Source organism: Carya illinoinensis, chromosome 16 (assembly GCF_018687715.1).
Source record: "Carya illinoinensis cultivar Pawnee chromosome 16, C.illinoinensisPawnee_v1, whole genome shotgun sequence".
In the NCBI taxonomy this organism is placed as follows: Eukaryota; Viridiplantae; Streptophyta; class Magnoliopsida; order Fagales; family Juglandaceae; genus Carya; species Carya illinoinensis.
Genome location: NC_056767.1, coordinates 5331565 through 5345551, shown reverse-complemented (window position 1 = coordinate 5345551; position 13987 = coordinate 5331565). Strand labels below are relative to the sequence as shown.

Sequence of the window (13987 nt, the reverse complement as noted above, 5' to 3'; positions counted from 1 at the left end):
CAGAGGTGTTCACATCTAAAAGCCACGAGAAACATGTCTCAAGTTTTCCAACTCCGACTTCATTCCCAACATAGCAAAAGCAATCTTGAGTTGATACGCAGCTTAATATGTAATATGCAGAACACAGCATATCTCCTAATTCTTGATAAAATTAAATGATAAAATGCATTAATATGTTGTACATTAATGGCATAGTACTCAAAACATTCAGAAAGCCATTACTTGGATTGAAACTCTCATCACACGACTATGTATATTGTATGATGTTACATATCTTCACGAATGAGATATTACAGGCAAACTAATTGATCTTAGTTATCACCGTTAGATTGCAATCTGAGAATATCACAAAAACCAAATCCCACCTCCACAATCTGATTCTCCACTACCAGATTAAAAAATCACTCGGGAAACGGAGAGTGCTCGAATGATCGTGCTGTATTTACAAATTTGCAAAGGCACTGTTCCCATGCCGACACCAAGAATGCTCAAACAAATGAGGACCTTACCAAACTATCATCTAATCAGTTCTTCAGTTCGAACTAAACACCGAGCTAGCTATGCGACATTTGCCAGCAAACCTTACCTGTTCCTAAACATCTGTTTTCCAAATGCTGTTTTTAACATTGTTGTCGGGAGAAATCTGAAGCGCTGCAACTTTTGCACGATGTGCTGGTGCCACAGCCGTGTTTAGTGTCTGACCCCGAGGAAGCTCGCAGGCTTCACTCACAGATGCAAATCTTACTTCGGCAGGAGGAATGAAACAGTCTATTGAAAGTCCCGGAACATTGAAAGCCACTTCCTCGATTGTCCATGCTTCTTCCATCCGAGTTTTCGAGTGGCTCATTGCTGTTTCTCCAAACCTAAAAAGGGTTACAGCTGAACGCCCAGAGTGAGCAATCATGACTCCCTCCACAGGCCTGTAATCATCAAGGAATGAATTGATTGTGGTCTCCCAATACACAGCGTCGCCTCCATTATTCTGAATGCGGGTCAAATGGGAATCTTCCAAGTGCACAAGAAGCCCTGTTTTCTGGCTGAAATAGCCAAACAGGACATGCCTTATGATCTCTGCCGGCCCGTCACTCCTGGCTTTCAACGTCACGGGATCTGCACAGAGTTTGAGGATGAAACATTCCTCCCCATTAATTTTCTTCTCTCCAATGCATCTTGCGTTGGTAAACATAGTTGCAGTGGTTCTGGGGTCAAGTCCCTGATATGGAAAACATATATAAATTGTCAAATCATAATGTACCAATGTGGTATGGGGAGAAAGGGCTTCCGAGGAAACAACAGTGGGGGGATTTAAACACAAGCTGGTTCACCTGAAGCGCTCTGCGCAACGGTCTAACAGGCCCTTTAGCAGCATGTGCACCAAGCCACGGTGTGTGCCTCCAGACAAGCTTCCCATTGCAGCCGGCATGAACCTTGCTGCCACCAAGAGCAAGCTCTACATACCACATGTCTGGATTCATCTGCCACAGAACAAACCCACCTGACTCTGCAGCTTTGGATGAATTCCGGCTCCTTATGACCCTGTTAGCTGTCTCAAACTCGGAAGCTATCATCCTCACCTTTCCCATAGCATAAGCACTGTGAATGGTGTTTTGAAGATTTTGGCCTCCAGAAGCCGCTGTATACTGCTGCAATATGTATTGAGCTGATGAACTTTCCTGCCAAGACATCAACACAAAACCATGGGTTTCATTAGCAGAAAAAGTACAAAATTGCTCAGCTTTTGTCTCTCACGAGAAAGATAAGACAATGATTCTAGTCAGAGAGAACTTCAAATGGCATTCATCCCAGGGGCCTCAATTATACGAAACTATCAAACCTATAAAACGAAATTCTTCGCATTCAATCACATGAACCAATCTCCTCAACAGACATCGAAAAGGACAATTTTAATTTTCAAATTCTTGAGCAAGTAATCACTATAAAGTAACGGGTACAATCAATCGACAGGGCGGTTGTATACATAAAAACGAAACGAAAAAGGAAGGATGGCTCTCCAAAGAACTCTTTCGGAGTGCTGGTAATAAACAATTCAACAAACGCGAAAAAAAAAAACTATAAAAGTGACCTACTTTCATTATACCATTCCTAACAACTATTAAAGAAGCTAAATATTAAAGTTCCAAAAGGAATGCAAAATAAATCATTTACAGAAGTTAATCTTCATATTCCACAGGTAACATTAAAGAAACTTTTTTTTTTTATAGGTAACATTAAAGAAACCAAACTTAACATTAAACGCAGAGATAACGCTATTCACTGTCAACAGAACGTACAACAGTGAGAGAAAGGCTTAGGGAACTAACGATAGGGGTGTCTTTGATGCTAAGGTGAGGAAAAGAGTCGGCAATGCTAACATGCACGGGGGCGAGCGGCGCACCCAAGACACCAAGTAGCAGCCTCAGATCCGAGCGTTTGAAGGCGGGGCACGAGACAGATGGTGCCCTCGAGAGCTGGCTCTTCTTCATCCACTGTCCCCACCTCCCCTCCATCCTCGAATCCTCACCGTCCGTCCCGTCCGGCCCCTCCTTCAACGGCGACAATGCCTCCACCGGCCTCAAGGTCCCGGATCTTGCGATCAAGTGCTCTGCCACCGACGCGTGGCGGTCCTTCCTCCTCCGCCGTACGAAGCTCGACATGGGCGACCCACTGCTCGCTGGATTCTTCGCCCTCGACCTCCCTGGAGACAACCCTCTGACCACCTCCTCCTTTAGCGCCGAAAAGAACCCCTGCCTCTTCTCCATTTCACAAACTCTGCCCACCCACAAATCAATAAAACTGATAAAGAACTAAGTGAGGAAGATTGAAGCGAATTGGAGTGCTCTTAAGAGCACCAGACTGAGAAAACAGTGAGAACAAAGCTTACTGAAAAGCCAAACTGCGAGAGTGGGAGAGAAAAAGAGAGAGTGAGAGAGAGAGAAATGCCGTTTTGAAGAGGAAAATTGGGCAATGATACGTAGGCCAGTAGACTGTTATTCTGCGCCTTTTTCTTAATAATTTCTACTAGTATTAAATTCTATTACTTTTTTCTCTTCGTGGGGTTGGGTTACGAAAGAGGACGACATGAGCCCTGGGAAAATATTTTCTCGCGACGGAAAAAGAGTTGGAAAATCTTCAAACTTTTTTTTTAAAAAAAAAAAAATAATACTTTTCTCCCTGATCAGTCCGATGAAACCGCAGGTAGCAGCGGCTGTTCAGTCTAAAGGACAATTAAAAAAGAACAAACAATGGTTGGTTTCTTTAACGAAACTTTTGTAAAGAATTCAGAGTGGATATTGACGTGTTGGGTTTTCTGTACCACAATCAGCACTCTAAAGCACGCGCCAAAAATGGCTGTTTCTTAATTTCTTTCTTTTACTTTAAATAGCTTTTTATGTTTTTTTATTAAATATTACATAAACTTATAATTTTATTTATAATATTTATTATATTAATTTTCTTATAAAATTTATATTTTGAATTTTAAATTTAATGATATTTAGTCTATTAATAATCGACATGTAGAGAAATATATTTTTTTTAAATATATTAATATTTTCTTTTTCTATTTATTTTCTTTTTTAAAAAGAGTAATTATCCGGATACAACTTTTTCACCGGCATTATTTAATCATATTTATGATTTTAAATTGAGGTTATTTTTATAAAATGATATTATTTTTATAAAAATAACCCTCATTAAAAATAATATCATATAAAAAATATTGAATATTATTTTCCTTTTGAAAATTCGTTATTGTGATAGCCTCTCAAAAAAAAAAAAAAAAAAAAAGCATATTTACATAACCATTTTTATAAAAAACTGACTTTTCTTTTATGATAGTGTTAGGGTAACTACCGAATGTACACATCAAATGTGCATACTAGGTACAAATATTTTTTTAATCATTTTTAAACACCCTTAACCATTAAGAATAAATAAAAATATGTATAAATTTATTAACAGTCACTCCTTTATTTATTAAAAAAATAAAAAATAAAATAAAAATATACAAGTCGGCAAATTTAATAAACATATTTAATAGTTATATTATAATTTTCCTTTCTTTTGTAAATATGAAGTTTTAGGATGTGAAAATATGCATGGTTAGGTTTTTTTTCTTTTTTATTTTTTTTTTATTTTTTTATTTTTTTGCGAACATAAGTTGTAGATCAATCCACATCAACAATGTATATTTTAAAAAATTAATATATGATGTGATTGTTTTATAGACTTTCTTTCTAGGCCATTCGGCTTGTTAATATCGATAACTTTTCTTATCAATGAAAATTTTAGTTCCTATAAATATATATATGTGTGTATATATATATAATGTTTTCATGTTAAATAGATATGATCCAATTTTGAGTAAAATAAAGAGGATATTTATCCATGATGCTATTTTCTAATCTCAAAATGCTAATTGTTGAAGGAAATTAATGATCCAATCATTCTTTTTTGGTTGACTTAAAAGATGGAAGAATAAAAATGCATTCATAAAAATAATGAAAATTACAAGCCGAGCCACCCACCTATCTCTTTGCTTGTTTTGCAAATATAAGCCTCATAGAAAAACTCAGCTTCCAAACCAACATCCATAAGATGAGGAGTCCCCTTCGAACACCTTCACACATTAATTCTAGATGGCCAATCAACTTTTAAATGCGACTCTAGTTATTCTAACAACAAATTTAATGCCCCCATGTTGGCAAGATTGTGTTTGGATAGAAGGATTTAGATCTAGATTTGAATTTGAGTTTTAAAGGTTTATTTGGAAATACAAATCGTCTTATCTTATCTTAAAACTTCTTATAATTTCATTACCAAACATTACTTAAATACAAATACTTTTTAATTTTAAATCTTTAATTTTTTTTCATATAATCATTACCTAATCATTATAACTTTTGCAAACTTCCAAACTAAATACAAAAACGATACAATATTTTAAAATTTTAAAACAAAAATAATATTAAAAATTTTATATGCAAATAATATTTAATTTTATGATATTTTTATTTAATTTTTTTCTCTAATTTTTCAAAATAAAGAGAAATACGCGGCACTTATACAACTTATAACTGTACTTAACATTACTCGACTATAAATATAATTTCTCTTTATGTTTCATTTAGTTACACAATTCAAATAAGATTAAATGAGATATTTGTTAAAAGTTAAATAAAATATTATTATAATATAATTTATTAATCTTAATTTTGTTTTGAGATTTGAAAAAGTTGAATTGTTTATTATATTTTATGTAAAAAATTTTAAAAATTATAATAATTATATAAAATAAAATATAAATAAAATAGATTGATTTTGTGTAAACAAACTAACCCTTAAGTACTTTTCCATATAGAAGAAGATATCTTTATCCATTACCTATATATGACGGCGCAGGGCAAAACTAATTCTCAAAATCACGTCGCTAATCACGGAAACAAAAAAGGGTCGAACTTCCTTTTCAAAATTGGCATCAGAATTTGTGTGTAATATTCTAGTTATTGTTATTGACAATGATGGTTGAAGTTTCTATTTGGCGTAATTTGCACTGCACAGAACCAAGTTTGACTTGCAAACCACTAATTGCCCTTAATTTTTTTATTTTCTAAGCAATGATATTATATATATATATATATATTACATGATACAATAGTCAACAGTTTGGGAGGTCCCAACTTTGACCCACGCACCCGTCCGTTCGACGAAAATCTTCGACCATCTAAAGGATTGGTGGGTTGAAAATCTTGCTGTAAGGCCTCTGATGGTCACTAAGCTCTAAAAAACAATAGATCGACGTTTCTCTATGCTTTGAACGAAAAAAAAAAATAAAAAAAAAATAAAGATAAAAGACTGCACAGTTTCTAGTCTAGTTAAATGGAAAGAGAGAGGGAGAAGCTAAAACTCTACCATTCTATGGGCGAAGAAGATGGGATTTTGTTGGGTGGGTTTTGGTTTTGAGCGAAACGCTGGAGAGAAAAGGGGCAGAGCGAAACTTTTGGTCTCTTAATTGCCCTTAATTTGTGTCTCCCTTTTAGATTTTCTTTTAAATTATTAAAATATTATGAATATTACTAGATATTATTTTAGAATATACAAGTTTCTTATATTTTCTTTAAATAAAGATGAGATCTATTATTAAAAAATAATTTTCTCACATAAGTCCTAAAGTCACCAACTTTTTTAAAAATAATAAGAGGTGAGTAATGTTAAATACAATATTAGAGTGTATAAATCTTGTACACTTATTTTTTTTTTTTAAAAGTAAGTTTATTATTAAAAAAATAATTTTTTTATTTAGATCCCAAAGTTACTCTTTTTTTAAAACTAAATTAAGAGAATTTACCTATTTTAAAACTATAAATATTATTTCTAAAATATCATAGCTATGATGTTTATGAGAATGGAGAGGTTAACTAAAATATTAACAGACATTGATGCTTTTAATAGCCTTGATATTTTGAGACAAGTACTGACATCAATATGTGTTCTCTGGCGTGTATCGCAATTAGTTAGGGGCCCGTAGTCCCCCCATCCATCTATATATGTAGACTGAGCACCAATTGAAAGTGACAATTCACCCAGGTCAATACTCAAAAGAGATTTCTTCAAAAACAATATTCAGTTGCCATTTCTTGATCCATTGCATAAAGAACACATCCAGATTCCAGATTTTACATCTAATAATATTTTCATATTGAGGATAGAAAGAGTTTTTATATATAGAATTCTCTGAGATTGATATGATTTCATGACACGAGACGTCAGATTGTAAAACATTTTATATTATAATGTAAAATTACATCTCGCGTGATTAAGTTATGTTTATTTGTAAATTTATTTTTATAGTGTCATTTTTATAAATTTATCACTTCTGGTACTTTTGGAGTTTTGGTATACTTTTGATATATCAAAATTTGTGTAAACCAAATTCTATTAAGCAAATAACATAAAAGGGAAAAAATAAATAAATGAATTATTCACATTGACCTACGAATAAAGGGCTCATGATCTTCCCGATACTATTTCTAGGGTTGGGATAAATCTGGGTGTGGATGGCGATGCTGATGGTGAACAGTCATAAGTGGTGTAACTGGAGAGGAGTTACAGACAAGAGACAAGACGACGAGACATGCTTTGGGCCTTTCCTAATTAGCAGCCTTTTTTATTGCTGCTGGCATGGCTGGCCTGCTGGTATATTTTTCATTTGTGGATCCTTCTCGTTCCCATATGTGGGTCATTGAGTCTTAATTGTTTACGGTGACAGGACAAAGCAACGAACCTAACCCTTATTTATTCAGCAGTTTCTATCGCGCGCATATATATGATCCTCAGTCCTCCGACTCGATATTTACTTAATAAATATATATATATTCTCGATCATTGCTAAAGTATTAATTAAGAAGTTGCAACTCATGTTGATTCGCGTCGTGAGGATTGCCAATTCATGAAGCTAAACTTGAGCCATGATTAATGGCTGCTACCAGATGGATCTTGGGCCAAAAGGAATTTGACCTGTCATATAATTAGAAGGAGTTTCATGAATTTTCAATTTCTTACAATAGATTAAAAAGAAAAAAAAAATGGGAAATCAAATATATTTTCTCTGAAGAAAAAAATAGTTCTTTCTCTATAGGTTCAGAGCTTGTATAATATACATTCGAATGTTTACTGATATACGTTCGAACATGTTGACCCATATATACGTTCGAATTTTTCTTTTTTTTCCTCTTTCTATCTTATAACTCCCCCTTGCTGGTTGCAAGGACAGTGTAGTTATGATGATCGTTTGAAGATTTTTCTAGTTCTAGGTCGTGAAAATTGTGGAGCCAATAAAAATATGATTCATTAAACTGCGAGAAGGCTAGCTCTTTAAATTGCTAGCATGCATGCATCGTTTGATCACCAGGTACAAGTCTTGCACAAACAAGTAGAAGTAGTACCAAAATCTAGAATCTGATCAAAAGCAGGAATATATGTTGTCGATCGAACAAGAATCTCATTTCTACATATATGGTTAGGCTCCCCTTGCAAAGACATGATGGCAGAAGTAATTAAATCCATTTCTTGGTTGGAAATTGGGCTTTTGTGAGACTGAGCCTAGATCTGTTGCTAAATCGGGCCCATCAAGAGATAGTACTGCATGCCTAGTCCATGTGTAAGGCATGCATGCAAAGACTGCCCAGTCCATATGTTGGCCCACTTCATGATCCTCTTGTCTTATTCTCGTTCTAGTGGTGTTGATGTCTCTTGGTATTGCAGACATTTAGTTTTTTTCTTTGTTAATGATAATTGTTTTAAGTCAAATCGATTGGTGCATGGTAGGTGAGACTCATGGAATTCGAATCCAAGACTCATTGATTTGTGTGCTGTCTTAGGTAGAAATTTCCTGGAAAGTGTGTTTTGGTTAAGTAATGACTTTTTCCTTTGTTTTTTAGGGTAAAAGCGATCGAAGGTCACCAGCTCCAACGACGTTAGTGCAAGCCACTTGACTTCATCAACGTTGACTTAATAGTGAATGGTGACTCAGATTACTGTAATGAAACATGCATGAATGCATGGATATACTTCCTTTGAGTTCGAGAAACCTAGCTAACAGAATTAAGCAGATTCCCTCGAAATTAGAAATTTCCCACCAAAAACTCATGACCTGCATACAGCTAGCTTGCTTCCTCTTACCAATTAATCGTCCCTACGGTACTGCAAGTTGGCAGATATTGGATTTTCAATTCATTTTTTTTTTTTTTTCAATTTTTGGTGCATTTGACCATTAATGGATCAAGTGGCAAGTTATAAAAAGCTGGAACGCAAGCTTGTAGCTAGCTAGCTTCCTTCACAATATTGCCTGCAAGTTGCAACTCATATTTAATAGAAAATTGACAATATTAATAAAACTAAACTCATTAAGATTCATAAGTGACTGAGGATGGTCTTACTTGCATAAATTATTGCATAAATATGTGTGTGTGTATATATATATTATAAGCAGTAAACGCCCAAAATATATTGATTAAACCATGATCATCATTTGTTAAAGCTAGGCTTATTATATATATTGTTTGATATTAAAAGGTTTTTTGTCCCTTAACTAGATTATTCATATTCCTTTGATGTCCCGTTCTTAATTTGCTCTATGTGCTGTTTACCGAGTAATTAAGCTCACACGTGATGTTGCTATCTTTTAGGAGCCAACACCTCAAGCAAGTTGATCTATACATGCAAGTTTCTAGTCATATCTAAATAAAATGGTCGTACGTTTGGCCTGGCGACACTTCCTGCGCGCATTCATCATGATCTCAAGTATGCATGCATGCATGGGACGTCGGTGCTAACTGGAAATCAAGACGTCAACTCCTCCTAGTTTATAACCAATATAATTTAATATCCTTCAAAAAAGGATTGGTGTTTAACACGATTACACCCGGCAAACCCCTCGATCTATTGGTAAAGTGAAACTTGGCAATACTTGCTGCTGTCATCCATACGCATGAGCTTGGAATTAACAGCATCATGCTTGAAGGAGATTGATCTCTCAATGTTACCACATGTGATATCACCAATTGTTCCAAAAGATTAAGTTAATGGAAAGAGATAGATTTTATTATTTATTTTATATCTTAATACTTCCCCTCACATGTGGGCTAGACTCCTCATCAATGGTTGGCTCAACATGTAAAATATTTAATTAAATTAAATTAGATAGAATGTAGAGTCAGGATTTAATAACACATTAAAAGCTTAAAGGAAAGAAATGCATGCAAGGAACTTGAAAGAATGCTAGAATGGATTACTGAAATTTCAAACTCTATTTTTCATTTCCTCTCTTGGTATCGAATACAAGCAATTTCACATTCCTTTATACACATTTCATAGCAAACCGTATTCTGAATGCACAATTCCTATGGTTGCACGTTAGCAATTGGTTACTTAAGAATATTCTAGACTCAAGCCATGTGTCAAGGCTTTATTGGATGATTGTCAGAGATTCTTCCAGAGGATTTCAATTCTGTTATCAGTCGAGCATATAGGGAATTAACCATTTAGAGCTACATGATCTTCTTCCTTGAGGTTGATTGCCTTAATAGCCCCCCTGACATGGTGAGACTTGATTGTAGCAAACTATATCGGGCAATGCACAATGGCTTAATGAAAATATCAATTATTTGATCTTTACTTGAAATAAATGCAACTTTTAGAGCTTTGGTAGCCACTCGATCACGTACAAAGTGATAATCAATTTCTATATGCTTGGTGCGATAGTGTAAAACAAGGTTGATTGAAATATAGGCTGCACCAAGGTTATCACATCATAAAGTAGGTGGATCCGATAAGAAAATGCCAAGTTCACTTAGTAATGATTGTAGCCAAAGAATTTTGCAGGTGGTATTAGCCACAAGTTTGTATTCAGCCTCAGTCGATGATTGGTCAATCGTGAGTTGTTTTTTTAACCCCAGGATATAACTTGAGAACCAAAATACACGCAGAATCCTCCAGTGGACTTATGGTCAACAGGGTTGGGATCAAAAAAGCAGACAGAGAAAAGGAAGAAGAAGCATAAAATTTTAGACCATAAGTATGAGTAGAACGCATATATCTAAGGATGTGTTTTACTGCTTGCCAGTGAGATATTATAGGACAATGCATATATTGACATACTTTATTAACAGCAAAGGAAATATTTGGATGAGTAAAAACTAGATATTGTAAACTGTAACAATACTGCGATAGAGTTGAGGATCACAATCTGTGCCTTTCAGAGTAAATAATTTTCTAGTGTAAGTTTGATCATTGTGACAAAATGGGTGGAGGAATGAATGAAAGAAGAGTTGGGTGTGGTTGGGTGAGAAGATTGTGAGACATTGGAGTTTTATGGGGTAGCCATGGTGATTAGCAGAGGTAGGAACTGGACGTTGGTACTTTAAAGGCTCTGGATACCATAATAAAACATTAAAAGCTTAAAAGAAAGAAAGGCACTAAAGGTGCTTGACAAAATGCTAGAATGTATTACTAAAATTTCAGACTTTGTTTTTCATTTCCTCTCTTGGTATCGAATACAAGCAATTTTGCATTCATTTATACACATTTCATAGCAGACCGTATTCTGCATACACCATTCCTATGATTACACATCAGCAGTTGGTTACCTAAGAATATTCTAGACTCAAGCCATGTGTCAAGGCTTTATTGGTTGACTGTCAGGATTTTTTCAGAGGATTTCAATTCTGCTATTTGTTGAGCATCCAGGGAACCATCTGGAGCTGGGTCTGCATCATCTTCTTTCTTGAGGATGATTGTCTTAATAGGGTTTGAATTTAGGATCTCTATTCTTATACCATGTAAATCACTAATTGTTTCAAAAGTTTAAATTAAATAAAAAATGTAGATTTTATTATTTATTTTAGTTTATATACTAACACCACCTAATTTGCACTCTGGCTCTCACAAAGATTTCATCACTCTTTCACGAGATGACTTCTCCTCTTGGACTTTATAATCAACTCACATGCAAATTTTTAAGTACCCAAAAGTGTCAGCTATTCAAACACTTCCCACACAGTTTTCTACCTATCTCTCTTCGAAAATTTCACGTGCACTCCCTTAATCTCAAAGTTAAATTAAAAATAAAAAACTGAGGAATCAGTACGTGCCAACACAAGGCCGATTATCTTTTAAAAGGGTTGGAGTATATCGAGGAGAGTTAACAGAGGCCATGCCAGGAAGGTGCTTTGCACCACAACGGGAGAGATGGTCTTTATTATTTTTTTAAGCCCCATTAGTGTGTATATATATATTGGGGGACAGGTCATGTGAGCCGGCAAAACGACGGGGCCGACCATCGTCCTTTTGAGCACCGCCTTCGTCTCAAATTAGCCGTTGTTTTATCATGCATGGACAAAGCAGAATTAACCAGAAGTAAAATTAAACTATGAATGGTGACCCGACAGATTAACGTACGTCACAGCAATATTCATGCAAAAGCTGTACATATAGCCTGGCCTCCTGCTTTTTGTCTTCCTTAAGTGAATTCCAGATCATTCTTTAAATGAATCCAATGAATTACCAACCCAACAAAGGCCCCCATGCATGCCTACTTAATTACCAACAGCTAGCTAGCAATTAAACCTAAAGCCAGTGGTCAGTGTAGTGGTCTTATGAGCAATGAAAATTAGATCGACCTACTTGATTCGAAATTTTACATTGACATTTTAAAGGTGCACTTTAAAAAACTCTTTAAATATATGGACTCCTGACATTAGTGGAGAGTCATGACACTTTATACCAATGACAAAAAATAAAAATAAAAATACAAATACAAATAGAAATAACTAGCTGTCAATTGCTGCCGGAGTTGCTGGACATGTCATCAAAAGTTTACCAAAATGTCATTGCTAAAAGATGCATGTCTAGGTGCGGACTGCGGATTGTGAAAACCTATTGTAATCTAGAAGGAGGTGATATTTTAGATTGTGTTTGGATATAAGAAGTGTTTTATTTAATCTTATTTTATTATTATAATTTTTTTAATTTTTTACATAAAATATAATAAAAAATTTATTTTTTTTTAAAACGATAATAATAATATTTTATTTAATTTTTATATCAATTTATCTTCGTATTATCTAAAAGCACCTTCCCAAATAACACCCTCTAACACCTCACCTAGTACTCCAAATTTTTCCACTATAAATACCCCAACACTCCCAACTCTCTCCACCATCTCACTTGTAAACGCTCTTGCTAAACTACCTTTCCAGACATCTCTCTACTTCCTTTTGTTGCTGTATATTGTGATCCTTAAACCGTCAGAAAATGAAGCTCGTCTTTGCAATTTTCCTGCTTGTGTGTTTTGCCCTCATCAGCTCCTCTTTCTTTCAGACCACGGAAGCTGGTTCAAGTAAGAAGCCATGATCAACTTCTCATCCACGCTTTCTTTCTTTTGCAGCACTCTTTCTTCCCCCCTCAAAAAAAAATACTAATTTTTCTATAAAATTTGCTGGGTTTAGTTTGATAATGTGCTATGCTAACCGATAATATTTTTTATGATTCTTCTTATAAATAAAAGGCTTCTGTGACTCAAAGTGCGGGGAAAGGTGCGCAAAGGCAGGAGTGCAGGAGCGGTGCTTGAAGTACTGCGGTATTTGCTGTGAGAAATGCCAGTGTGTTCCATCTGGGACTTATGGAAACAAGCATGAATGCGCTTGCTACAGGGACCTCAAGAACTCCAAGGGCAAATCCAAGTGCCCTTGAAATCGATCTCTCTGCATGCACCACCAGCTAGCTTGACTATTAATGTTTATTTCTTGTGGGATTTTGAGTGATGGAACCGTTCGTTCAAACGATTAATCACTGTTAATATCCAGAGCCAGAGGGAAAGAAAAATGCAGTGTTTTACAGACATTTAGGTAATAGAAATTGGAATAATATGGAATGCATTAAATAAATATAGGGTCCCATGCATGCAGATTGGCCAATTGTGTCTTTGTGAACGTGATTTGTCCCATTATGCTTGTTGGAAAATTGTCGTGTATTTTGTGCTACTTTTCCCATTAGATTTTTAATATAAATAAAATGATTTCAATTTACTAAAAATAGTCAGCAATTACTTACCATTTATGATATATATCCCTATATATTGATCTATGATAGAATATACAAAAAATATAATAGAAAAGATGATGAAGAAAAGAGGAGAGGAAAGATAGACTTTGATCTGAATTACTTTTTTATTATTCTCAAGTACTAATGTTGTAGAATATAAGGCCGCATAAATTTCAATTTATAGGAAAATTATATAAAGATAGGTTAAGATAAATATTTCATTATGAAAATTCAATCAAAATGATTTGATAATTATGAAAATCAAATCAAGATCATAATATTATCAAATTCTTGATTCGATATTATCTCCAACAATTTCAAGTGAGCCATCATGTAGACATTATAATTATGAAAAATTATATTCATCATTTCTACATAACATATACCA

At 34.6% G+C, this 13987-nt stretch overlaps 2 protein-coding genes across 2 annotated transcripts; one reads left to right on the top strand and one right to left on the bottom strand.

The window, feature by feature from the left end:
- Positions 1–206: 206 nt before the first annotated feature.
- On the bottom strand, positions 207–3219 carry LOC122299712. The gene is made up of 4 exons (XM_043110133.1): positions 2882–3219; positions 2322–2769; positions 1326–1673; positions 207–1213 (listed from the first exon to the last, which is right to left on the bottom strand). Exons 2-4 carry the CDS (start codon positions 2757–2759, stop codon positions 593–595), a joined length of 1407 nt encoding a protein of 468 aa, XP_042966067.1. The 5' UTR covers positions 2760–2769; positions 2882–3219; the 3' UTR covers positions 207–592.
- A 9485-nt stretch (positions 3220–12704) lies between these two features.
- Positions 12705–13538, top strand: LOC122299585 (peamaclein-like). Its single transcript, XM_043109967.1, has 2 exons — positions 12705–12895; positions 13064–13538. Exons 1-2 carry the CDS (start codon positions 12811–12813, stop codon positions 13246–13248), a joined length of 270 nt encoding a protein of 89 aa, XP_042965901.1. The 5' UTR covers positions 12705–12810; the 3' UTR covers positions 13249–13538.
- Positions 13539–13987: the final 449 nt, after the last annotated feature.

Excerpts from the sequence above, each read along its gene's own strand:
- LOC122299712 (XM_043110133.1), bottom strand. The coding sequence starts at position 2,759 with ATGGAGAAGAGGCAGGGGTTCTTTTCGGCGCTAAAGGAGGAGGTGGTC. Across the intron at positions 1,674-2,321 it reads GCATCAAAGACACCCCTATC|GAAAGTTCATCAGCTCAATA; the intron begins GTTAGTTCCCTA and ends ATGTCTTGGCAG. Across the intron at positions 1,214-1,325 it reads CGTTGCGCAGAGCGCTTCAG|GGACTTGACCCCAGAACCAC; the intron begins GTGAACCAGCTT and ends TTTCCATATCAG.
- LOC122299585 (XM_043109967.1), top strand. The coding sequence starts at position 12,811 with ATGAAGCTCGTCTTTGCAATTTTCCTGCTTGTGTGTTTTGCCCTCATC. Across the intron at positions 12,896-13,063 it reads GACCACGGAAGCTGGTTCAA|GCTTCTGTGACTCAAAGTGC; the intron begins GTAAGAAGCCAT and ends TATAAATAAAAG.